General features: G+C 47.9%; 2 protein-coding genes across 3 annotated transcripts in view; both read left to right on the top strand.

The window, feature by feature from the left end:
- Positions 1-6,696: 6,696 nt before the first annotated feature.
- On the top strand, positions 6,697-7,695 carry XCR1 (X-C motif chemokine receptor 1). The gene has a single exon (XM_004614520.2). It carries the CDS (start codon positions 6,697-6,699, stop codon positions 7,693-7,695), a length of 999 nt encoding a protein of 332 aa, XP_004614577.1.
- A 6,918-nt stretch (positions 7,696-14,613) lies between these two features.
- The window catches only part of FYCO1 (FYVE and coiled-coil domain autophagy adaptor 1), a 70,548-nt gene continuing 59,016 nt past the window's right edge, over positions 14,614-26,145 (top strand). The window contains exons 1-2 of one of the 2 annotated variants that reach the window (XM_055136331.1): positions 14,614-14,726; positions 24,692-24,828. In XM_055136331.1, the coding sequence (XP_054992306.1) occupies positions 24,774-24,828 (55 nt within the window). In that variant the 5' untranslated portion in view covers positions 14,614-14,726; positions 24,692-24,773. Of the gene's footprint in view, positions 14,727-24,140; positions 24,261-24,691; positions 24,829-26,145 lie in introns of those variants that run through there. The other variant, XM_055136332.1, reaches the window with a different exon arrangement.

Here is a 26,145-nt window from a genome sequence, read left to right as displayed (position 1 = left end):
TCCCGTTGTTTATTGCTTTGCTCAAGCGGGCACCAGTAACATATCCTTTGTGAGACTTGTTGTTACTATTTTTGGCATATCAAATACACCACGGGTAGCATGCCAGGCCCTGCTGTGCGGGTAGGATACTCTTGGTAGCTTGCTGGGCTCTTCGAGAAGGACGGAGGAATCAAACCAGGGTCAGCCTCATGCAAGGCAATCACCCTACCTGCTGTGCTATTGCTCCAGCATACCACAGTTAATCTATAATAAAGAGCAACCTCATTGTGACATGCTAACCCCAGCCCAGTTCAATCAGAGTTCCAAGCTGTTTGCAGCTATGACATGGCCTTGCTTGCAAGAGGTGTCTCAGAAACTTCCTCATGAATCTGGTCAGGCTCCGACACAAAAAGCGAAACAACAGCAACAGCAACAACAATAAGACAACCATCTCTATATGCAGATGATATGATGTAATGAATCAAAAATCCTAAATGTCTCAAAAAACACCATTCATGCTAGTGAATTCAGCAAAGATAAAGTCTACACAATCAATATATTAAAATCAATTGTATTTTTATATTTTCAAGCCAAAAAAAAAAAGCATTCCCTTTGTCGTCATTCAATTGAAACGTTTCGGAATAACTATAAGCAAAAGAGTGTGATATCTGAATACCGAAAAACAGAAGAAACCATGGAGGGAAAAATGAAGATCTAAGTCCAGATGATCAATGTTCAGGGCTTAGAAGACTCAACCCTTCCTTCATTAAGCAGTCAATACTCCCAAATTAAACAGCAACTCACATACAATCCTAATCAAAATTCCTCTCTTGTTCCTTGATAGTGTCCTTTGACAAACGAGTTTTAGTTTTAGATCCGTTGTCATACATGTTTGTATCACACACCAGGTAAGGACCCACATTTATTCTTTCTCTTTCTTTTCTTTTCTGTCATTTTTTAGAATAAAAACATGTCCCCTTCCCTTCATTATTGAGATGACTGAGGAGCACACAGATGCTTGGCTGTGGTGCTCACACACTCAGCTAAAGTGCGCATCAGGGTCATACTCCTTGATTGTAATGTTTCCTGGGTTGTGGAGAGAGGGGGGTCACTGTGGTACACGCATATGTGCTCTCCAGGAGGTCACATTCTGGCCACTGCTTGCACATCTTTCCCTTGTGGTGCTTGCCTACGGTGAAGGTGAACGCTTCAGCTGCAGTGCTCAACATACCTAGCTGGAGTGGTCCATAGACTGTATACTCTTCCATTGCTGGAGGTCCCAAACAGCAGAGGCCAGGGACCATACTCAGCTGATGGGATTAGCAAGTGGGGTTCCAACTCTCAGCTTCAAGCTTGCAAGGTGGGCGCTTTTGTCAGTGGGCTGTCCTGTGGGTCTTCCAATTCATCTGTAGATCTGTTATTATTGTGACTGCCTGTTCCCCCAATGACAGGTTTCAGGCCCTCCCCTCCCCCTTATACAGTTCACATTCCCTTTCAGTCAAGACAGGAGTTTCATTTTTTTTTTTTTTAGCAAAGTATAAAAGAGAGAAGCACCACTTCTGCCTTAAGACTCATGGAAAGAAGTGGGTGTATAGGTGAGTTCCCTTACGAATGTTAAATTCATGCTTTTTCTCTAGCTAACAGTCTAAACCAGAATTCTAAGATGTTATGTGCTCCTGCATTACCTAAAGTGCCAGTAAATATTCAGATTCCTGAGTCTACCTCCAGAGGTTCTGGTCCCATTGATCTAAGGATTTTTAAAACTCTGTATTGTTACAAAACTGGTCTGTGAGCCCAATTTTGAGTGGAGCTATAACAAGACTTCCCTTCTTCTACTGCAGAGAAGTGGAGGATTTTGTGTAAGGTGGTATGATTATAATTATGATTGATGACTGGAAAGTTTTGAGCTGGTTTTTGTTTTCACTCCAAATTGTATTGAGGACCAGAAAGCTAAATTTACTCTCAGAATCAAGATGAACCACAGTGATGGTGCGGGAGAATAGCAATTGGTGAAAGGGGGTCAAACTCCTGGAATGTAAGAGAGTGGTTTGGGAACAACTCATCATTCTTCTTTGTATCCCCAAAGCCATTCAGTCCCAAACCATGAGTGCCTCTACAATGTTAAGAAAATTCATGAAAGACCTACAGAAAAGCAAATGGTTTCTGTAGATATCTCATTTAGTGCTAATTTGATGAGAATTTATATCATGAATGGGCACTGAGTTTTGTGAAATGATTTTGTGCATTTATCAGTAAGGACCAGTTGGGTGACTTAATTTATTTTTCAAACATTAAACCAATCTTATAATCACTATAGTTATGATTATTCCATTCAAATTTATAGCTAGATATGATTTATCAATGTTTAGATAAGAGTTTTTATGTCTATATTAACAAAGAATTAATTGTAAATGTTTTATTTTACTTCTTCCTTCCATAACTAACATATGCACTAGAACAATGATCTAGTCCAGAGTTTTGTGCTTTTTTTTATGGTTAATTAAATATCTATAGTAAGTATAAGATATTTATTATTTATATTTTCCATACAATTTTATGTCAGGTTTGGTAGGCTGAAACTTTAAGGAAATTTGGCCGTTTTAATTTAAATTGATAAATCCGTCAACTTGGTTATAATATTTGATCATAATATAATATGTTACAATTTATAATTAAACAATTTATTTTTATAATCAGAATAATTTTTTAAGTCTGTAAGATTGGTAGCAATGAACTCTTCTTTTATTCTGCTAGGGACAATGTATCTTTGCTTCTCTTTTTCTCAACCCATCTAGGGTTTTATAACTTTTGTTTAAAAATTCTTTTCCCAACAACCAACTTTTGGTTTTGTATATTTTCTATCTATACAAATGAGGCAGAAGTGACAGTTTGTTAAAGATGGTCAGATTCCGAGTTGAAAAGTAGAAAAGTTTATTGGAAAGTAGAGGAGAGAAGAATAGGATTTTCCCAAGTGGGGAGGAACTGAATATAGGACTAAGAAGAGACAGAAATCAGAGAGCACTGAGACCCTATCTTCAGTTTTCAGTATTATTATTAATTAGAATCATAAAACATCAGGAGAACTACAAATTCTTTAGTTGGGTTAGATTTTTACATATCTAAGGGCTTTGGTCAAAGATAAACATAAAAAGGTTTAGCTAAGCATAAACATAAATATGGATTTAGTTGAACATAAATATAAACAGATGTAAAGCACTTCCTTCAGAGGAAATTCTTTTAGGAGACCCGCCCAGGGCCAGCACTGCATCTCAGGGCTCCAGCATTCTGGACTCTGGTCCCCAGCATTCCCTTCTTATGCTGGTGGTGTCTTTGTTTGCTTTGTATTTGTGTTGATGGTGTATTTGTTATTTTAGCAAGCGACTGACTTAGTTCACAAATTAAACTCTCGTGAAGTTAGCAGCAGCACAAACTTCAGTTCAGTTCTCTCAATGTTCACTGGCACAATGATTCTTTAGAAGCCAGTCAAACATTTTGCCAAGGGACAAAAAGATCACTGTCACTTTCATCCCATTGCTCATCGATTTGCTAGAGCAGGCACCAGTAATGTCTCCATTGTGAGACTTGTTACTGTTTTTGGCATATTGAATACACTATAGGGAGCTTGTCACACTCTGCCTTGCGGGTGAGATACTCCCGGTAGCTTGCCAGGCTCTCCAAGAGGGAAGGAGGAATCGAACCCGGATAGGCCGCGTTCAAGGCAAACACCCTACCTGCTGTGCTATCACTCCAGCCCAGGATAAAAAGACAGTGCAGACATTTGGGGGTACATTGTATATGCTGGACCCCAGTTTGATCCCCAGCACCACATGTTTCCCCAATACTGCTAAGTGTGACCCCAGAGGTCCTAAGTAGCCCTGGATGTTTCCTTGATGGTCTGTGGCACCTGAATAGATGATCCACATTCTTGTGTCCTAGTGTTGAACCTTCTAACCCAGTTGGCCATGTATTGGTGGAAATGATGTCTGGGAATGCTGATCGCAGTTTGCAGTCCATCTCCCAGTAAAAACATTTGGGAAGAGGACATACATGGAATCCAGAGTTCTCCAGCTCTAGTTTTCTCCACTTATGCTCCCCTGGATCTTCAGGAGTTAGCGTTGCCCTAAGCATAGCCCTCTGGATTTTCAAGCTAAAAAAAAAAAAATATGTGAGTTTTCTTTTTATTTATTTATTTTTGCTTTTTGGGTCACACCCAGCAATGCACAGGGGTCACTCCTGGCTTTGCACTCAGGAATTACCCCTGGCTGTGCTCAGGGAACCTATGGAATGCTGAGAATCGAACCCAGGTCAGCCACGTGCAAGGCAAACGCCCTACCCATTGTGCTATCGCTCCAGCCCCCAAGTTTTCTTTTATAATTTTAACTGCCCCTCAAAACTAGAGCCTTCTCTTTGGCCAAAACCACAAAAAGTGGAATATCACCCTATACTACTTCACTGCTCTCTGTTTTACCCTAAACTCTTGGAGTATTCACCACCTTGGGCTGCAGGCATCATTCAGAGGCAAAGCACATGCTTTGCATGAATTCAACCAAGGGATAATGCCCCCCGACTGGGGAAAAAAAATCTATACAGTATTCACTCTGGTCTTTTGGCAGCTCAATATGACCCTTAGAAGTTTTTTTTCCATCGTTCTCATCTGTAGGATTGGTCTCACCAGATTTTATTCAGTCATTGCTAAATACAAAGAGATGTGGTAAGGAACAACAAATGGTCAAAAGCATGGGAACTGGAGAGTTGGCCCATAGAAATAGAATTATGGGGTGGGGTGGGGGGCAGATTGTGAGGGGAGAAAGAGGTCCTTGGGACATTGGTGAAGGAAAGCGGACAATCTGGTAGTGGGTGTAGTGTTGGAATGATGTATGCATGGAAGAGTGTGTGATGTTGGAATAATCTATATATGAAACTATCATTAACAGATTGTAAATCACAAGACCTTGATAAAAATGGGGCTGGGTGTGGAATGTGGAACCAAGTTAGTTATTCTCTGTGCAATAGAGTCCAGTATTTGACAACCTGATAGGCATGCCTGAAAAGTTCACTTACCAACCCATTCCAATGCATTTGCTCAGGGCCATAAAGCAGGAAAAGACCAAGACATGTGGGAGAAATAGGAGTTAACTTGTCTAACAGCTACTGCGTCTCTGTCAGGCAGACAAGTCTAAGGACTCTTGGACAGTTGAAGGGAAACTCAGGGGTCATGAGAGGTGAGATGTGAGATTATAATTCCCCAGCCATGCAGGCCACACAAACCATCATCCAAAAAGCCAGCCCATCACTCTGTTGCTTTGTTCTGTATTCATGAGACATGCTAAACCATGGGGAGTTTGTAAAAACTGCTTGATTTTAGTGTATTAAAATAAAAGGGGTGGAGGAAGAAGTCATTCAATTTTAAGAAATTCCATCTATGAAGCTGGAGGGTTTATATTAAGAAGATGGTCAGTTGCCAATGGTCCTGGTAGAGACAAGAGATAATGCAATAGAGTCGGGGGTTACCTATCTGATACAAAAGGTAATTAGATGACGGGCTGGAGTGATAACACAGCGAGTAGGGCATTTGCCTTGCATGCAGTTGACCCGGGTTCGATTCCCAGCCTCCCATAAAGTCACCCAAGCACCGCCAGGAGTAATTCCTGAGTGCAGAGCCAGGAGTTAACACCGGAACATCGCTGGGTATGATCCAAAAAATATAATTGGATGGGGACCTGAAAGATAGTATGGCAAGTAGCCTGCTTGCCTTGCACACTGCCACCCTGAGTTCTATCTCTACCATCCCATATGGAGTAATTCCTGAGTGTAGAGCTAGGAGTAACCCCAGAGCACTTCTGGGTTTAGCCCCCAAACAACAACAAAATAGGTAATTAGAAGACTTCTATTCCAAAACAGTTTCACTTCCAATTTGTCATACAGGAAATAACAAACATTATCAATTTTTTATTTCATTCTAAACTGTTAATTATCCAAGTTTATAGCCTAGAATACAACATCTGTCATAGCACCTGGTATATGTCAGTGATAGGGTTGTTGTATGAATTCATCTATAAAATATAAATATGAAACTTCCTTATTAGAAAAAAATTAAGAACATAAGTTAATTAAAGTTTTCACAGTTAAAAAAGAGTAAATAAAACACTCTTTAAAATCCATAACAAAGTTGATCTCCAACAATGCTAAAGAAAAAAAAAATCCCTAAAGAAAGCAGTTACCCTAACTAGAAAACAGACAAAACCCAAAGGTAAGAATTACAAATGAACAGCCATACAGACTCATTGTACTAATCTCCAGAAATATAAAGAATACAAAATAACCATATGCAATATTTCAAGTCTCTTAATTTGGGTGTTAATGCACTACTTCTTACATCAAAAAAATCTCGCTAAGAAAAATCACTTACCAATGAAGGGATGGGTGTTTGAGCATTGTATAAGTGAGACTTAAACCTGAAACTTTTGTAACTTTCCACAAGGTGATTCAATAAAAAAAATAAAATTTAAAAAAAAATCACTTACCAAACTAAACAGTAGAATTAGGGACTTCATGTTCTGGCAAAAGTTCCTCGTCTCATTACAAATAGTTCATAAATTGGAAGCTGGTCTCTGGCCCTCAGGTTTTTTTGTGATATTGGTCTTATTGGTCTCTAACATAAACATCTAACTTGAAACCCTATGTTTTTTTTCTCATTTCAGATACCTCAATAACTAGATGGAGTCCACAGACACCCCAGACAACTACACTTTTGACTATGACCTTAGTAGTGCCGTGTGTGAGCACAAGTCCTTTGGCTTTGTGACCATGAGCACTACCATCTTCTACCCTCTGGTGTTCCTCCTAAGCCTGATGGGCAACAGCCTGGTGTTGTGGGTCTTGGTGAAGTATGAGAGTCTGGAATCCCTCACCAATGTCTTCATCCTCAACCTGTGCCTCTCAGACCTGGTATTTTCTATCTTGTTGCCTTTGTGGGTCCTGGAATACCACATGTCCTGGTTTCTGGGAGACTTCATGTGTAAACTCTCCAACATGCTCTTCTCTGTCAGCCTGTTCAGCAGCATCTTCTTCCTGACCATCATGACTGTCCACCGCTATCTATCTGTAGTCAATCCCCTCTCATCCCTGAGCTTCAACACCTTCAAATGCCGTATGCTGGTGACCACCATCGTGTGGGTAGCCAGCATCCTGTCCTCCATCCCCGATGCCATGTTCCACAAGGTGAATGATAGTTCTTGTGACTATTCAGGGACCATGTGGCATGCTTTCTCAGTCTACCAACACAATACGTTCTTCCTGCTCTCTCTGGGGACTATTGTGTTCTGCTACGTGAGGATTCTTAGCACCCTGCTCCGCATGCGGTCCAGACGTCACCACCGAACAGTCATCCTCATCCTCACCATCGTGGTAGCCTACTTCCTCAGCTGGGCTCCCTATAACCTGGTCATGTTTCTGGAGACATTATTGAAACTTGGAATCATCGGAAACTGTGGGTTCAAACAACAGGTGGACTATGCCTTGCTCATCTGCCGTCACCTTGCTTTCTCCCACTGCTGCCTCAACCCAGTGCTCTATGTCTTTGTGGGCATCAAGTTCCGCAGACATCTCAAAAGACTGTTCCAGTTTTGCTGGCTCTGCCAGCATCAGGCAACCAGTTCTCTCCCCAAAGCTCACTCTCTGGGTGGATTCAACTATGAGGGTGCGTCCTTCTATTGAAAGGAGTTTGGAGATTTAGGCAAAGGTGTACAGAGGACCTGGAGGAGTAGCAAAGAGAAATGACAGAAGGTGCAACATTGAGATTTCTATGGTGGCAAAGGTGGGGTAGGTGACCTCCCCCGACTATGACCCTTCTTCTCAGGAAAAGTGGTTTCCCACCAGGAAATTTTATACTACCACCTAGAAAAATGCTTCTTGAATTCTGCTCCATTATTCATTCCCCATTCCCCATTTATTCATTCATATTGACATGGATTTCCCATAACTACTTGGGTCCTAAAAATGGGAAGATTCCCAGAAACGAGCATATTTCAAAACTTTTTAAAGTCCTGAAACTGTGTAGATACTGAAAACTGGCACAATGTTTCTTCCTTCCCTGCCTGTAGTGTCTTCCGGGCTGATCTGGGTGGTGGTTAGCTCTGCTCTCCAGTAGATGCAGGGTGCACCTGTCCACAAAACCAGAGTAACCACATCCTAAACAAGTATAGTCAGGATGAAATTTGAATTCTGAAAACCTCCTCCTGCATTGGAGACAAGTTCTGTATTACAGTTCCAGTTTCTAAGACAAAAACTGGAACTTTCATATTGATTCCGTAAGACTCTTATTAAAGCCTGAAGTGCTGCATTCTGCAGAATGCATTCATTTGGGGAATATAAAGAGGAATAAAGCATAGTAGGTACCCTCCAAATGCCAACAGACCAGCCTACAGCCCCGCCCAGCCAAAGTGAACAACTATCTTGGCCTAGATATCCAGGGTGAAGATACCTACAACTTCTATCTTCTGTTGATAGTCCTCACTTTTCATGGGAATTGTACAAGGGAGGAGCATCCTATAAGAGCACAGGGTACAAGTCTGTCAGAAGGAGCAACCAGAGGGCTGCACACCAGTGACCACATTCTACATGCTCAGCCCATAGACCTGTTGCGCTTTCCCTGCCTTCCAAGCGCCGAAACTCCTGTTCAATCTCTACTGAACTCTTGTAGGCCAAGCCCTCCCTTCTAGTAGAAAAATGTTCTATGGACACAGCCTGAAGGTCTTCTGGCATATCTCCATCAGAAACCCCATCGCAATTCCCAAAGAAAATCCCCATGAAAGCATCATCCCTTTCATGGTCTATGGAACAGAGCAGGACAAAATCATTGATGTCTGAAAAGTAACCGACCTCCCAGCCCAGGGCAGCTCAAGAACTCAAATGACGTCAGCCATACTGGAAGTTCCTTGAGGGTCCCCACCCAAAGGGCTACCTACCCATGAACTCTTCTTCAGCACCCACCAAACCACTAGCCCTGACATCAGTGGGTTTGTTGGACTCATAATGGTTTTCGTGTACTCAAGCTACCTGAGATGGGACAAAGAGACTCATCAAAGCAATCTCCAAGGAAACTCAGGAGATTCAGCAATATGCACCCTGAAGCCACCCCTGAAACTCTTTCATTTACTCACAGTAACCTTGGACCTCTTAGCCTCAGCGTCCTCATCTGTAAACCTATAAAGTCCAACAACATAAAGATAGACTCTACTTACTTCATAAAGTGTACATGAGGTAATGTGTATAAAATTATTTGCTTAAAAATTATCTAAAAAATAAAAGTTCTGCACAAATAAAAGTTTAGCATGTAATCTAGCATCAGACTCGTTTTATTCTCCCATCCCCCCATCCAAATTACCATGTGAAGCTCCTGAGAGAACTTGGCTTATGAGGAATTTTGATATGGATTTAGAACTAAGGGAGGAGGACAGAAAAGAGATTGGAGGGAAAGGTGTGGAGCATCCTCATACAAGTTAAAATGGTAGGAACTTTCAACCTCAGCAAAAATGGTCCAGGAGGCCAAGTCTGTATTGAGCTTTCAGATTTCCATTCTTATTTCTTCCCTACTCTGGAACCCAAGTTTTCGCATTGCCCAAATAAAGCAAAGGAAAGGAATTGCAGGGCAGATGTAGGGGAATGTGTAAACTGTGAAAGTCTCTCTGAGAAGGTGGCATTTTTGGCAAGCTCGAAGGGGGTGAGCATGACAGTTTTAAAACATATCCACAAAGCCTGTGACATTCCTCTCATTGAGAGTTGGGGCGTGGGGGGGCAGAGGGGCGTCTACATATCCTCTCCCTGAATTGCCTGATCTTGGAGAATGTTTTATAATCTACAGAAAACAGCAAAAGTGGCCCTGGGAAACTTTGGAGGGGAGGACAGAATAAGCTCCTACTCCACCTGGGTTCCCTGGACTTGTACTTTGGGATTAGACAGATGCCAGGGAAGAAGTCTGCTCTTTGAGAACTCCCTGCTGGGGAAACCAGAACCCAGAGCCCAATGGCACTCCCAGCTGACAGCGTCATCAACCACAGACCATATGCTGCCCCATCTAAGTTACCATATAATCTGCCAATCGTTGGGCAAGGTGGTTGCTGTGAGTTTTATTATTTACACCTTTTTTTTTTGGTTATACCCCAGCAGTGCTTGGGGGAAATTCCCTGTAATACTTGGGTCCTCAGGGAACCAGGTGATTCAGGGATTGAACAAGGCATGTGCTCACTTGGCACATTGAATTCTCTCTCTGGTTCCTGTGAGTTTTAAACATAATACTGTGTTCAGCATAAAACAGATCCTCAAAAAATATTAGGTTGTGTCTCTCTTCTCTTCAAAGTCCTTTTGGGTCTAAGTTCTGAAGAAGGCAGCTGGACCAGATGACTGAAATGGAATCTTTTTTATTCTTCATAGTTCATAAAACTCTTCAGACAGTGGTTGGAACAATGGTTTCTCTTTGATATCTTCTTCCTCCTTTTCCTTTCAGAATCTTTTAATAGGGAAAGAGAACGAAAAATCACTTCTCCCCAACCCTCTCCCTTTTAAACTAACTTACTGTTGTATTTGGCCAATAATAGATCATCTAAAATTAACTAAGAAAGGGTCAAGGAGATTGCTGGATGGCCTGAGCATGTGGGTTTGATTCTTAGCATGGCATGGTACCTGTATACTACCCAGAGCAACTCTGAGCCCCAAACTGGAATGAACCATGCATGGTGTGACCACCAAACCAAAACAACAGAAGCACATACAATTAACTGAGAAATTTTCTTGCCTGTAGCATTCTACTCCGAGTCCTCTCTTTCTCCAGTTCTCATGGAGAAAGAGAGGTTCTTTGTCTAAATCCTGTAAGACAGGAAGGTCTTTCAGGTTTTAAGCGGTGGAAACATGGTCAGGGAGTAAAGGATGGTGCAGCCAGAACTGAATGATGGAATCCAGTCACAGACTGAAGAATCAGATGTGCAACTCTTTGTAAGGAGAACATTGGGTTTGTCCTTTCAGCCTTGCTCCAGGGAATTTAGGCTTATTTGATTACACCCATCACAGTGCTCCCAAGTCACTCCCATTCCTTTGTTTATCTGTAAACTCTTCTCTGTACCCTCCTTCCCAACCAGTTACTCACCTTTTCCCTAATCAGATTCTGTTAACTTGTAAGATCAGATCCTTCTAGGACATTGAACTTGTATTGTAAGTTAAATATTGCTTTTCTCTCTTTTGCATAGTTTACCTTAAAGCAATGTCCTTTCTGTATGGACACAGGAAGACAGTTAATATTATGCTCCTGTAACTTGGGAGTTGATTGACTTAGAATAATATTTACTCCTGGGGCTGGAGCGATAGTATAGGGCATTTGCCTTGCATGCGACCGACACAGGTTCGATTCCCAGCATCCCATATGGTCCCCTGAGCACGCCAGGGGTAATTCCTGAGTGCGTGAGCCAGGAATGACCCTTGTGCATCGCCAGGTGTGACCCAAAAAGCAAAAAAAAAGAATAATATTTACTCCTGGGCATCTGCTTTCTCGACTCAGTTGCCCTTAGTTCCTAGCACCCCAAAAGCAGGGTCCTGACGAGGGACAGAATGGACCCAGGGTAAGCTGTGAGAAACCCTGGCATTGAAATGGGCCAGGCCAAAGTGCCACAATACTCAACTAGAAGTTGAGAGCATAGTCATAGACAAATGCTGTCATAATCCAAAGATAACAAAAAACGAGATTAGGACCCTGCTGGGGTTAGGATGATTAACCTGGCCTGAAGAATGTGGTCTGGAATGTATAGTGAGATGTCCCCAGGAAGAACCAAACTTTAAGTTTATATCTCTTACTGTGCTCATACAGAATGACATTGCTAGAAATATTAGAAGTAAATGGATTACTAGCTGAGGAAAGAAGAAAGCGACACACCCTTGTTAGAATCCCACCCTAGAGCAGATCTCCTAGTAATCTGGAGTAATCTCTTTAGATGAGATTTTGTCCTTGAGGAGTGGTTTTAGCTCTTTGTTGATGTGTTAATGTTCCCACCCACCTTTGTGTTACCACCCTATGTGATTGCTATATAAACTAAGACTATAGGAGAAATAGGGGGAGAAGACACAAAAGCAGGGGGTCTGAGGAACTGGCCCAGAACAGACCACAGGAAGCAATTTAGCTTTCTCAAGACTCTTTTTACAGGAGCCTGCATGGCAGAATAACTTGATTTTCTGCCCCTGAGCAAGGAATTCGGATACAGGCACTCCGGGTTGCAAGAAGGGTGGTGGTCAGATCAGATAACCAGATCCATATCCCAAGACCCATATCACAAGACCCATATCACAAGACCCAGGACTGCCCCCAGAACCGGGACATTCCTGAATATTGGCGCGAATACTGATCTCTAAAACCATAGGCTAAGGAGTGATGTTCTTTTAAATGGATCGGTTAAGAAAGTTTGCAATATTACAAATCTATTGGCTATGAAATGCGCGGGCACTGCTGTAATGGCCGGGGAAGGCCTATATAAGATCTCCTTTGGAGAAGCTCGGGGTCTTTGCCCAACCTGCTGGACCTGCGTGTCCGCATAGGTGGCTGGACCCTGGCTAGCCAGTCTTATAATAAGCCCTGCTTGCTGTTTGCAGTCTCTGGAGTCTCTTTGTCATTATAGGGAGATCTCGATCCACACCCTAACAGGGGAAGACACAGAAGCAGAGCACAAGGCGAAAGAAGTGAGAGTGAGAGGGGCCCGGGAGAGAGAGAAGCAGAGGGGCGGAGAGACAGAAGCAGAAGGGGAATGGAGATCAATTGATACCAACCAGCCTGATTCTCGTTCCTTCCTTCCCCTCCCATCACCATCAACCTCCCTGGGGTTGGGAAAGTGGCTTGAGACTACTGAACCCAGGCGGGAGAGATAGAGCGACCAGAGTGACTGACACTGCCCTTCTGTGAACAAACAATTCTTCTTAAAAAAGTTATTACTGATAAATGCATCTTGCTCAATTAAGTCCAACCTCTACAGAGCCAGCTATTCAGTGGCTTGAATATATTTGTAAAGTATAAACATAAACTTACCTAAAAGTGGGACAAAAGTTAAAGGGTGGTATTTTAAAAATTTTTATTTATTTTTAAATTTGACTTTTTGGGTCACACCCAGTGATGCTCAGGGATTACCCCTGGCTCTGCATTCCTGGCAGTGTTTGGGAGACTATAAGGGATGCTGAGGATCAAACCTGGATCAGCCTCATGCAAGGCAAACACCCTACCCGCTGTACTATGATTTGGCCCAAGCATGATATTTTATTAACACTGGTTTTAAGTGAGCCCCAATGTTAATGATGTCCGTGACCCCACGGGTGACTTATGTGAAGTGGGTCACTTTCTCCCCAGTCGCTTCTACCGCTTCTACCACCCGGGGCCCAGGATTACTGGGTTCTTGTCTCGCTCTTGGAAAAGAATTTCAGGAGTAGACAAGCAGTGAAGTAAACAGATTTTATTTAGAGGCTTTTTGAGGGGAGGAGGAAGGGATAAGAGGGAGAGAGAAGAGTAAGAGTAACACACTCAAGAGAGAACACCGGCTTCTCCAAGGGTGGAGAGAGCTCTACGCCATCCTAGCATTAGACAGAAAAGCTTAAGAGTACACATCTCAAGAAGAGAGATGCGGGCAACACATGTGCTCGGCCACATGGGCGCAAGCAACACATGGGCTCAGGCAACAAATGCACCCCCTTCCTTTGTTCAAGGTGTCTTTTATAGGGTTTCTTCAACCTGCCCCCACGTGAGGCTTCTCTCCAGGTAAAAGTTCGTTGCTAAGGAGGTTACCAGGGAGGTTGGGAGTGTTGATGGCCTTCTTTGGGGTACTTCCTGGGGAGGGGTCCATTATCCTCAGGGTCTGCTGATGGTCTTATCGGGTCTTTTGTTTTCTGTATCCACAGGGTGGATCAGTCTTTAGATTCTCCTTCCCAGACTTTGTTAATCTAAGTTTCATTGCCAAGGGCCTTTCCCTATCTGCCTGCCTACATCATTAAGAAATGAGTATGACCAAAAGATGGGACACTGTGACTAGAAACATAGCAAACTCTTAATTTAGACTCAATACATGAAAAAGATGATCGTTTCTGAACATAATAAAGATTAAAAAATATGGGAGCTATACTACGTGCTTTTGGTACTCAGTCTTTGGGATGCAGTTATATTTATTCATTGACTGCACAGTCGTAAATCAACTCAGAATAATCAGAGTTCAATTTGCCAAAGTCACACTTGGAAGGCACTGAGTTCAAAATCCCAATGAGGTGATTTGTGGACACAAGCACGCCGTCCAGGATGGAAAGGGTTAATGCAGGGCGGGCCAGCGGGCGGGGGAGGAGGAGGAGGAGGAGGGTGGGCTGTGGGGAGGATGGGTGTCAGTCTCCGTAACCGACCCCCGGAGGGCAGCCCGGGTTCCAGCGCCAGCCGCGCCGGCTTCACCCGCGGGAGATGCTCCCGGGATCCGCTAGGCAGGAGGCGTCAGGGCCAGTGGGAGTCATAAACCTGGGCTCCGCGAAGCGTGTCGGGAGTTGTAGTCGGCGCCCGTTCGCCCGTGAGGTCCGATGGGAGTTGTCGATCACGACCGCGCGGAGCATGCCGGGAGTTGTAGTCCGTGCCCCCCCACCCCCCCGTGCCGGCGTCGGCGTATCATGGCCGCCCGCTCCTCGCTCCCTGACTCTTCCGCTTGACCCCAGAAAGTTTCGCTTCTGCCCCTCCTCGGACCCTTGAGCGCGTAAGTGCCTCGGGAAGCCTGCGGGACCTCGGGGGCTGTGTCGGCCGCTCTCGGCCCGGGAGCGGAAAACTCCGGGGCGACTGTCACCTGTTGCGGCGCCCGTCCCCGCCCCCCCCGGGTCTCCCGCAGACCCCGCCCTGGCTCTGGCTCCTGCCCGGAGGGTCCGGGGAGCATCAGGGGCCGCCGGGGCCGGCGCGGGCGCCGGGGCTGCCTCCGGGGCTGCCTCCGGGGGTCAGTTACGGAGACTGACCCCCCACCCCCACCCCCATTCCAAGACCCCCGCCGGCCGCGCGTCCGCCGCCAAGCCCGCTCCGGGACCGCTGTGTTTGCCGACGAGCTTGGGCTGCTCCGGGCGGTGGACAGGTCCCGAGTGTCCACTGACCCCGTCCGAGAGGCGGCGGAGCCCCAGAAGCGGCGTTTCTGGCGCAGCTGGGCCGGGACAGCCCCGATCTGCCCTTGGCAGGACCCTCGAGCGTGTCGGGGTCTCCTCTCCATCTCCCCCAAGGGGACGGTTGGCGCCCCGCAGGGCCACTGTCAGATCCAAGTCCAGCCCCTTGGCGATGGCCCCGGGGTGCCCGCAAGCACCTGTCCGCTTGTGGGTTGACTGCCCGGCGCGGCCGCGCTGGACCTGGGCTAGAGTCCACGCTCAGAGCCCGGGGAGCGGAGCTGGAGGGGCAGGGCTGGCTCTTATTTTTTCCCGAAGAAGAGCACGTTTGGTGCAGCCATCCTGCTCCTCCTTACTGCACGGGTCCTCTGGTGCCCCTGGGGCTCCTCACACCTCCAGAAAGAGAAAAAAAAAAAAGAGGGGGGAGAGGTGAATTGCGGACTGGGGGGGGGTGCTGGGGGAAACGGCAGCGCTACTGAAACTGGGGGTGTTGGCCACAGCCCAGCTGCCCCCTCTGCTCCCCTCACCGCAGCAGTTTCCTTTCCCTGCAGAGAAATGGGTCAGCGGACTCTGAGGTCGCAGGAGCAGCTGCCTCCAGGGGCCTGTGGTCTTCTGGGGAGCAAACCTAACTGAGACTGGAAAGAGTCAGAGCCAGCGTCAGCAAGTTCTGGGTGTTCCGCTGGCAGAGGTTTTATGCCTCCAGGGTCCCCTGTTTTCTATATTTTCAGTTTGTTTGTCCCTGGGTTTATTTATATATTTATTTTGTCCACACCTGATGGTGCTCAGGGATTACTCCTGGCTGTGCTCAGGGATCACTCTTGGTGGGACTCCAGGGACCATATGTGATGCTGGGGATTGAACCCAGGGCAGCTGCTTGCAAGACAGGCTCCCTACCCCATGTATTCTCTCTCTGGCCTCTGTCGGTGGCCCTCTTTTCTGTGACAGCCAGTGTACATGTGTTACCAGACACCCCCGTAAGAGTTGTAGGTCAGCGTTCTGATCACCCTGGAAAGCTCAGTTCATTCTCTATGATCAGACCCGGCCTTCTTTGATGAAAAGGGTCTGAAAAGACTTGCCTTCAGAATAGGCTTTTTGCTTCAATTAGAAGGGTTCCTCTTCAGGTTTTAATTTTTTTTAGTTGTTTTCACGGAAGAAATTAAGCAGCTAGAACAATGGAAACATTTGGATATTGTACAGGATATAAGGCTACAACATATTGTGTGTATACACTTACGTACATATACAAGGTATAATATGTATTGTACCTTGTTTGGGGTAAAAGAAACATCCCTCTGGCCACCTGTTGGATTCTCCCCTTGCTGGCTCACTTGGATCAGTTTTGCATTTGCTTTGTAATTGATGCTCTGGCTTCTTCTCAGGCATGAGCACAGGCTCAGTGTTACACGTTGACCCTGTCTTCTGTAGGGCAGAATGACTCCACAGATGTTTGTGTTCAGAGCAGCCATCCTTAACACGACTAGCGCAGCCTCTGCCTACAGAACCTCCGGTGTGTGGGGGTGGGGGGGCACTTTTGGCATGGCAGCCCCCTCTGCTCTACAGGAGGAGGGCTTGGCCACCAGACAGTCTGGGTTTCCTAATGATTCTGAAGGTAACTGGTGACTCAAGACTGGGCCGTCCTTTCAGTGTGAGGCAGAGGAAGTATGTCCTCTCCCTGTGGTCTCAGGGTGAACACCAGTGGTAGGAAGTTGGGAGGCACATTTGGAGGCTGTTTGCTGGGGCAGCCCCTAGCAGCCCGGCACATGAGCGCTCCGACCAGGTGCGTCGTCACCCTCGGGCGCCACCTGTGAGCAGAGACGATTCAAGGTTGACCTTGCCAAAGCTCCTATTCTGATGGCTGTAATGTCATTGTCTTTTCTCGCTCAAAAGAATAAGGCATTTTCTTTTTGTAAGCTTTAAAAATAAATAAGGCTTTTTCTCTTTGTGAATGCCAGTTTAAGAAAGAAGCAGCCTTTGATAAGGAAAAGGGTCTTTGTTTGAACTACTGCATAAATAGGTATAGTGCCTATTATAATGCTGCCACAAGTCAGTTTTATTTGTTTATTTATTTATTTATTTTGCTTTTTGGCTCACACCAGCGATGCACAGGGGTTAACTCCTGACTCTGCACTCAGGAATAACTCCTGGCGGTGCTGGGGAGGGGGCGGGGGGACATGTGGGATGCTGGGAATCGAATTCAGGTTGGCCGCATGTAAGGCAAACGCCCTACCTGCTGTGCTGTTGCCCTACCTGCTGCACTGTCGCTCCAGCCCCAGTGTTTATCTTTTTTTCTATTTAAATGAGTCTTTTAAAATATCCTTACTTGTCCCCATAATAAGAGCCTCGGCTTCAGAGCCTGTCCATGAATGTTTACAGTACACCATGCAGAAGGTAAGCTCTTTGACCTGATGGTTTTAGTGGCTGCCAGTGATCCTTCCTGTTTGCACAGTTCTCTGTGGGATTTGAGAGACCCCAAGCTCTGCTTTTAGATGGGCCAGATCCTCTTTTCAGGGATGTGAACCTGTGCATCAGTGCAGTTCTAAGGACCAATGTAAGGAGAACTGTGGTTTGATTGCGGCTCTGTCACCTGTATCCGGTTCTGGAACCCAAGGACAGGCCTTATCAACCACCTCAGGAACCTGGGGGTACAAAACTGACTTAGAGGAAACTTTGAAATCCAAGATGAAAATGTGAGGGGAACAAAAAGCATTCTAACCAGACGGCTAGTGTGAAATTGACTAGCCTAGGGGAGAATGTCAGGACCAGCTAGAAGCCGAACTATAGGTGGTACTTTAACATGGAGCTGGAAGAAATTCCCTGAAGCTTAAACTGTGGTTCTGGGTGCCTTTTCCTCAGCCTCAGCAGCCTCGCTTAGGAGCATGGACACTTAGAAACCACAGCCAGTGTTAGACATCGGGAATGTCTGTCCTTCCCTGCTCTTCTATGATGAAGAAGAGTAAAGAGGTAAAGAGGGAACCACTCCATGTTGTATTTGAAAACACACACACACACACACACACACACACACACACACAGGCCAAATGATTTCCCTTGGATAGATAAGTTTTCCAAAATTGCTGGAAAAAAATCTGGGGGTGTTTAATATACCATAGATTTCATACAGTTATGACACATTTTGATTACATTATTCCTGAATAGCAGGTAATGGAAATTTCACATGACTAATCTGATGGCCATAATCTAAGTAGGGTCCAAAGAGGCGGTGCTCAGCTACAGCTGAGAGGAGAGAAGACAGATTCCTGCCTGTTTCCATACTAACTTCAGAGTCATCAGGGCTTTCTCATTGCTTTGATCTGCCTGCATCACCCCCTTCCCCACCTGCACTCCGGTTGCCGTTCCAATCACCCAAGGAGAAAACAGAACTCGGAGCTATCAATAACCCCCACTATAGGTTTCTTGCTTGATGGTTCCAGATCCAAACTGGCAGGAATGGAGATAGGACAGGAGCTTGTGGGAGGCCTGGCTCAGGAGGGACGGTGGTGCTGGCGTGATTAGCATTGGGGGGTGAAGGAGGTTCTGGGTAAGCATCCTTGTGGCAAATCTGCACTGCATTCTTTCTTGTAAACACACTACATCTGTCCCGTCTGCTCCTTCACTATCTTTATTCCAGCTACTCTTGAAATAACTCCATAATATGTTCACAGTGCTGCTGATATAATGTCTGCGATTGCATCTTGACTTTTTTTAATGCATTGTATTAATCAAAGTAAAAGGAACTCATGGGCCACAAGAGGGTAGCCGGAAAGGTCACACCATGCACTTTGTATCCGGCACTGCGTGATCTCCTGACCACCACCGGGGGTGGCCCCCAAACCAAGAAGTGTTTAAAAAAATAAAAGTAATTTTTGCTTCATAAAGGAAAATTAAAAATCAGGAGATAAAATTCCTTTTTAAATGTGCCCATATTTTACATTATTGGAGGGTAATTACTGTTTATGCGTTGGTATTTTTATAATATATTTCTATGCCTAATGTTTGACTCGTTTGTGGTATAAAAATGTGTGCTTGGTTTTATCCCATTAACCAATTAGCAGGTACTTTACTCATTGTGCTCCATGTGTCAGACTGTGATGGGCAGTGGGCATGTAAGGACGAGCAATGTCGCTTACAATGCATGGCAAAGACGAAGTTAACAAGAGATGACTGGTGGAGTGTGGAGAGGCAGGCAGGAGAACCCGCTTCCTAGGGATGCTGAGAATCTGCACAGAGTACAGTTTGGGTTTGGTGCCTTGGGTGCTCACGTTTTTATCCAAGTACGTGCTGGCTTCAAATGATCTCTCATTTGACTGCCCTTATTGAGGTGCGTGCTGTCTTCTTCCAGGAGAGCTGCCGTCCCTTTAAGACCAGGGCTCCCCTGGGCTTGTTCTCAGCTGTAACCCCAGCTCCTGGCTCGACTAGCCCTTGCATCTGACTCCAGGCTTCCAACAAATCTCTCTTGCCAGGCTGGCAGTTTGTTAACACTTGCTGGTGTCATATCTTCCCCAGGGTAGTGTTTGGTTGCCAAAACCTAGATTCTGTCAGCCATCCATCACTGTTGGGACTGTCCTCCCTGATGTACTGGCCCGGGAGATTCTCAGGGGTCTCAGACACCCGCAGTTTTCCTCACTTCTGTGGGGTTGAGCTGTCCCGGGCAGGAGCAGATATCCCAGTTGACCCACAGCGACCTGGGCAGCTCTCCTGGAATCTGCTCAGGTTTTCTGTCACCTGTGATCTCACCTCTCTTGGTTGTTTTCTCCAGGGGGCCCAGCAGCTCCAAGTACAGACCCGTGGCTTCTCCCTGAAGCAGCTGCCCAGTTTCCTAAAAGAAGTAGAAGTCAGCTCCCCCGGCCCAGGAGCAGTCTCCCATGCCCCCAGGTTCCTCTTGGCCCAGCTTGAGGCCCAGCTTGGGCTGGAACTGTGGCCAGTATCATGTATGTACCAGGGTTCAGGGAGAGGGGGAAGGGAGCGATCAAGGAACCTGAAATAGTTGATGCAAAGGAGACAGAAGACCAGCCGGAGAAGGTTCCAGAAGTGACGGTAAACCCAGGTGTCAGTCCCTTTGAGAGAGGCGATGTGTTTGGGAAAGAAGACTCAGGCATGCGGTTGGTTGGTCAACACTTTAATAACAGGTCTAAGCAGTTGGCTCACCTAATGGGCCTGTGCACGTGTGCGGAAGTGTCTGCCCCGGACAGATGCCTGAGCACTCTCTGAGGTACCCTCCCGACGCGCCGGTGAAGGGAGCCTGCCTGCCCACCAAGCACTTCAGCAACTACCGCCTGGACCTCCCCCATTGCAGGTACCAGCGCTGCCCTTTCCCAGAGGCGGGGACTAGAAAAGACCGCTGGGTGTGCCGAGCCAGGCCAGGGCGTTGGAAGGCAGGCTTGGTTCAGCTGTCTGAACGGTCTCTACTCTGGGTAGAATTCACAGCAGAATTTCTACCCTGGGTTTGAGGGTGGGAGGAGAAGCCCATCTGTTTTGGGGTCTTCTGTAGGTCAGCCTTAGCTGCTGGGAGCAAGTTGGAAAAACAAAATTGAAGGCACAGCAAGGCTGTCCTTCACGCTCTAAATCTTCTCCACCTCCCCTTCTGATCTTTTCTTCTCATGCCGTTGCCCAGTTGCTGTATTGCTCCTGCCAGAGTCAGTTTCTGAGCCACACTGTGGGCTACCGGTCATTTCTGCCATAGTGTATATAAGTGTATACGAATCGGTGTTTGTCTTCGTGTCTTAATTTGGGGCTAAACTATGTTCTCTATTTAAAACATTTTGGACATCTGGGCGAGGGAAGGAGAAATTTGGAGGTGGGGTGGGGCGGGAGGGGGGTGCATTGCCCACTAAAATGATACCTTGGCCATGACTGGAAGTACGGGTAATAGTTCCAGGTGTTTTCTTTGCACTTAGTGTGTTTTCCTTTTTATCAGAAGATTGGATATTTTCATGTTGGCAGAAGAGAATCTAGGATTTAGTAACATTTTATAACCCCCTCTCCCCCTCCCACCCTCTCCCCCCATTTGAAAGGATCTGTCAGGGCAGTGATTAGGTTTTTGTTTGCTTGGTTTTTGTTTTGCTTGGTTGATTGGGTTTTGAGATCACACCCAGCAGTGCTCAGGGTCTACTCCCAGCTTTGTGCTCAGGAGTCACTTCTGGTGATGCCCAGGAGTCCATACGCAGTGCTGGGGATCAAACCAGTGAGTGATGGGGGAAATCTCACGTGTCCTTACTAAGTTCCCTGATTTCATGGAAGTGTTTTCCACTTTGAGTACCTTGCAGGGTGTGGGAGCCGAGAACGCACCCCCCCCACACACACACCCTGGTCTGTCTCTGTTGTTTGGACACGTGTCTTTCTGAGTCCCGCTGAGTTAGGCAAGCAGTTTGCAAATGGGTGTGGAGGTCAGGATCTGTCAGATTGGTTTGTGATTTCCGTGACAGTAAGAAATAGGCACCGGGTCTTTGTCTCCAATTCTGGGACAGAACTTCTAAATCCTTGGAATTTCCTGAGCGACAGAAGCAGTAACAATGCCTTTTGGTTGTGTTCTTTGACCCTTACCTAGTAATATGACTCCTGCCGGGCACCCACACAGCTTCAGGGTAGGAGCCACAGGATTCAGCCATGTCATTAGACTGTGGAAACTTTCATCTTCCGTAATTCATGGCCTCTGGAGAGGGATTGAGGATGGAGCGAGGGCCCATGGCTGGTGATTTAATCAGTCGTGTTCATGTCATGAGACTTCTGTGACCCCAGAAACAGCACAGTTCTGGGGGCCGGAGTGATAGCACAGTGGGTAGGGTGCCTGCCCTGCATGTGGCTAACCTGGCTTCGATACCCAGTACCACGTACTGCCCGCAGAGCCACCAGGAGTGGTGCCTGAGTGCAGAACCAGGAGCAAAAGTCCTGAGCACTGGGGCTGGAGTGATAGCACAGCAGTAGGTGTTTGCCTTGCATGGGGCTGACCCAATTCCCAGCATCCCATATGGTCCCCTGAGCACCACCACGTATAATTTTTGAGTGCACGAGCCAGGAGTAACCCCTGTGCATCACCAGGTGTGATGCAAAAAGCAAAACAAACCAAACAAAGTCCCGAGCACTGCTGAATGTGGCCCCCAAACAAAAATAAATAAAATAAGCAGCACTGTTTTGAGTTGGTCAGCCCAGCAGGGTCTGGGAGAGTGGGGAGCCCCAGGTGGGTATAGAAGCTCCATGAGCCACCCCTTCCTCCCATTCCCCAAGTCTGTGCAGATCTTTCATTCTACTGTTCCCAAACGGTGTTCTTTAAGGTAAACCGATGCAGGACTAAAGTGCTTCTCCAAGTTTTAAAAGTCTTCCTAGCAAATCCTCCATCCTGGGGAGGGGATCACGAGATGCCAGTTTATATTCTGTTGGCCAGAAATCCAAGCAGTCACCTGGGACTTGGCGCTGTTGTCTGAAATCAGCAGCCCTGTAGCTAGATCCCCTCCCTGGGGTCTGCATGGGACGTCCACGAGTGAGTCAGAAATTAATTGTCACTGGACGCCACACCAGTCAGTCATTGGTGTTTGAGAAAGCCTCGTATTCGGTACCAGAGGTATTCAAGTAACATTTAGCCCGTTTCTCGGAGAACAAACTCCTCTCGGGACATGAGGAAGCTGAGCAGCATGTGGGGACAGTGTCCCATTCCCAAGTCAAGTGAATAATGACCTCAGACAAGCAAAGGGGATAGGGGGAGGGGCAGGATGCCAGGCGTGGGCCTGCGCCGGTCTGTGAGAGCAGCTTCCCTGTGCCGCCCAGCTTCCTTCCTTTTAGAAAACCCATGAGGCAGTGACCGACCCCTGACCCCCCCTCCCCCAGCCATGTGGTAAAGCAGGAGACAGAGGTGGGGTGGAGAGGTGCACTCTGACCTCCAGGCCCGGCAGCACGTTCTTTAGGGTCACCATCTTGCTGGCGACAGGGGCTCCTGGGAAAACTCACTTGTGTAATCCACAGTTCCTGAGACCTGGGAACTTGGCACCAGCTGAGTGCGCCTGGTGGGAGGGGGGCGGGGGGGGGCGGGTAGTCAGACAAAGGCCTGGTGGATCCCGCTCAGCCACATGTTAGGGGCCTGCAGAGGGGCCGGCTCCTCACACCTACAGTTTGGAGCCTGCGGAGGGCGGGCTAGCACTGCTCACCAATGGGCTTTGGAGGTGCTGTGCGGCTGGTGTCGGGAAGGCGGGTGTGGCCCGGGCGTGCCCCTGTCGCACTCCACCCCCAGGCTGGCAGAGCCCTCCCTGGGCCTTGTTTTCATTGAGTCACAGCTCCACCGGCTTGTGTGTTAAAAATAAAGCTGGGCCTCTCCTCCCGGTGACTAACACACTGGCAGGCTTCTCTGCTTCCTTGGAGGAGTGTGGCCGGGACCTCTGCTACTTGGCTCTTCTCGCCTCGACCCCAGGGCCAGGGCGGGGAAGGCGGAGTGGAGGGCCAGCATAAGTGAGAAAGGCCTGGGGTGGCGGCACCATCTTGCAAGGATGCTTGCTGGAGAGGGGGCAGTGCCTCGACACTGTGGAAGGGGTTGGGCGTCTGCCGTGGTGACAGCCTCCGTTGTAAGGCTGCAGAGTTTGAACTCATACCGGCCCGGGTCCCAACCCTGATTCTCTGCATGCTGGTTTCTACCCCACCCGGGGGATGTTGAGGGCTCAGTTGATCCCATACGTGAAACTCCTCCAGGACCCACCACGCTGTGCTAGCCACAGCGTTGGGTCTCATGGATGTTGGCTGCTCGCCCAGGCCCCTCTGCCCTTGCCGGTGGACAGGGCTCTGTTGGGTATCCCAGGAAAGAGAAGTTCTGACGGAAGGACATAGGAGTCCCAAGGCCTGTCCAGACTCCTTTCCGCTGGTGCTCACAGCTCCTCATCTTTTGTTGGTCTCTGGCCACTACTGTGTCCTTAAATCACTCCCAACAGCTGCCCAAGAGGGCCTGGTAACTCAGGACACACCAGTCACAAGAGGACTGTAACCGAGCTTAAAATAGAGACGTGTCCCTTGCCTGGGACAGAGGGCCGCCCTGGCTCTGGATGGCGGGCAGGCTGCATTCGCACACCGTGACTGAGTGGGGCCCCGGGCAGCCAGGAGGCTGCTGACCGTGCCCCCAGGGAGTCGCTGCCCCACCAGGCTCACCTTGCTCCAGAAGCCCCGAGGGTACGAGGGTATGTGTCCTTAGCTGCCGGCCCCACTGCCACCTGGCCGAGGGTGACAGAGGAGGCCTGTGGGCGAGGGTGTTGGGAGACAGCCTCTGGTGGGAGCCGGTGCACAGGCTTAGCGGCCTGTCTGAAAGTGGATTGGACTAGTTCTGGCCGGTGGGAGGGGAGGGGGAGGCAGTTTTGCCAAAAGAAGAGACCGGGAAGGACCAGGCCACCCATTTGGGTCATCGTGTTGTTTTCCTCAGCCCCGAGCCAGGCCATTACGCCCAGGTGTCGGTGTGTGTGGAGCCAGCCGGAGGGTGACCCCAGCCCAAGGCCCACACAGGAGGGGCGAGTCCTCCCCGGACGAACAGGACGGCTTGGGTCCAGAGCAGCGTTTTTCTTCTCTGGCACCCTGACCTGTGTCAGCGACTTCTTCCTTGCCCTCCCCGCTGCAGGTGCCACCATGAAGTCTGACCGCTGCTGACCGGACCCAGGCAGGAGCACAGGGCCCAGGAAGGTGGCCTACAGCCAGTGGCCATGGCTTCTGCTAGCTCCGAGAGCCAGCTCCAGAGAATCATCCGTGATTTGCAAGGTACAGTTAGGCCCCAGGGTTCAACGGGCTTGGTTTAAAGGGGTCCGTGACTGGGCTTCGGCTGCTGCCCACTGAAATCCAGTCCTTTCGTCTTTGTTCCCACTGGGAGTAACTCGACCCCATCTTAGTGAAGTATTTAAGGCTCCATTGGCCTCTTTATGTAAGGCTGGAGAGCTGCCCTGGCCCTCCCCACAGGGCCTGGTGAAACCACTCTGTAAACAAAATCAAGTCCTCCCATCCAGGCTTAGGGTCTGACTTCAGTGTGCGTGTGCTTGTGTGTGTGTTTCAGTGTGTGTGTGGGGGGGGGGGTCTGAGTGTGTATGATTTCAGTGTGTGTGTGTGTGGTCTGAGTGTGTGTGTGTGTGTGTGTGAGGTCTGAGTGTGTCTCTTTGTGTGTGTGTGTGTATGTGTGTGTGTGTGTGTGTGTGTGTGTGTGTGTGTGTGTGTTACCTGTTAAGTCTGGCTGAATCACGCGCTTCTGGGCTGAGTTGGCTCACTTGAGGAGGAAGATTTTTCCTCCCTCTCAGCAGGAAGATGAGATACCCGTCTTTCTTGTTTTGCTCTCCAACCTAGCTGGCAATCCTATGGCCCATGACGTGCTCCAGTTCTGGGTCTGCAGTCTCCCGACTTCCCTGAGCCCAGCACTGCCCAGTGGGAGAGGCTGGCATGTCGCCATCTCACTAGAGAATGGCAGGGAGGGGACGTGTGTGAGGTGGTGAGGACTCCGGCGCAGTGGTCTGCAGAGTCTAGGGTCCCAGGTTCACCTGTCCACGTGATACCCCAAGGGTCAGTGTTTTGGCAAGTTTTCCGCCCTCGGCTGAATGCCAGGCCAGAGCCTCTTTGGAGTGTGGCCCATTTTTCATAAAACAGTCAGCCAGAAGCTGACCACTTCCGCGACACAAAGACACAGAGACACAGGGCCACTCCTGACATACAGGAGGCAGATTCCTAAGTGCTCAGTAGCTGGTCGCAGCCACAGTCCAGCCCTCATTTTGGAGGTCAAAGGTCAGGGACATGACAGCATTTGCTCAGCCTTCTCTTCTGTTTACAGAGTGCTCAGGGCCTCTGAGAGCAAATGTTTGCACTGTGTTCCTTGTGTGCTAGACACAGTCCTACATGTGCCTCCCAGATAGCCAGCCAGGCGCCTGCACTGGGTCCTGTGAGGCAGAAGTCACTGCTGTGCCCGTGTTGCAGACATAGAGACAGGCAGAGAAAAGTTTGCTGACTTCCCTGAGGCCCCACACAGCGGTGTGTGCACACATACCTGGCGCTCTCTACCGCACCGGTGCGCTCCCCGTGGAAACGCACAGTCCCGCA

Source organism: Sorex araneus, chromosome 4 (assembly GCF_027595985.1).
Source record: "Sorex araneus isolate mSorAra2 chromosome 4, mSorAra2.pri, whole genome shotgun sequence".
Classification (NCBI taxonomy): domain Eukaryota; kingdom Metazoa; phylum Chordata; class Mammalia; order Eulipotyphla; family Soricidae; genus Sorex; species Sorex araneus.
Note: the sequence above shows the minus strand (reverse complement) of the source record. Positions and strands in the feature narration are given on the sequence as shown.

Coding starts and splice junctions, on each gene's coding strand:
- XCR1 (XM_004614520.2), top strand. CDS start 6,697: ATGGAGTCCACAGACACCCCAGACAACTACACTTTTGACTATGACCTT.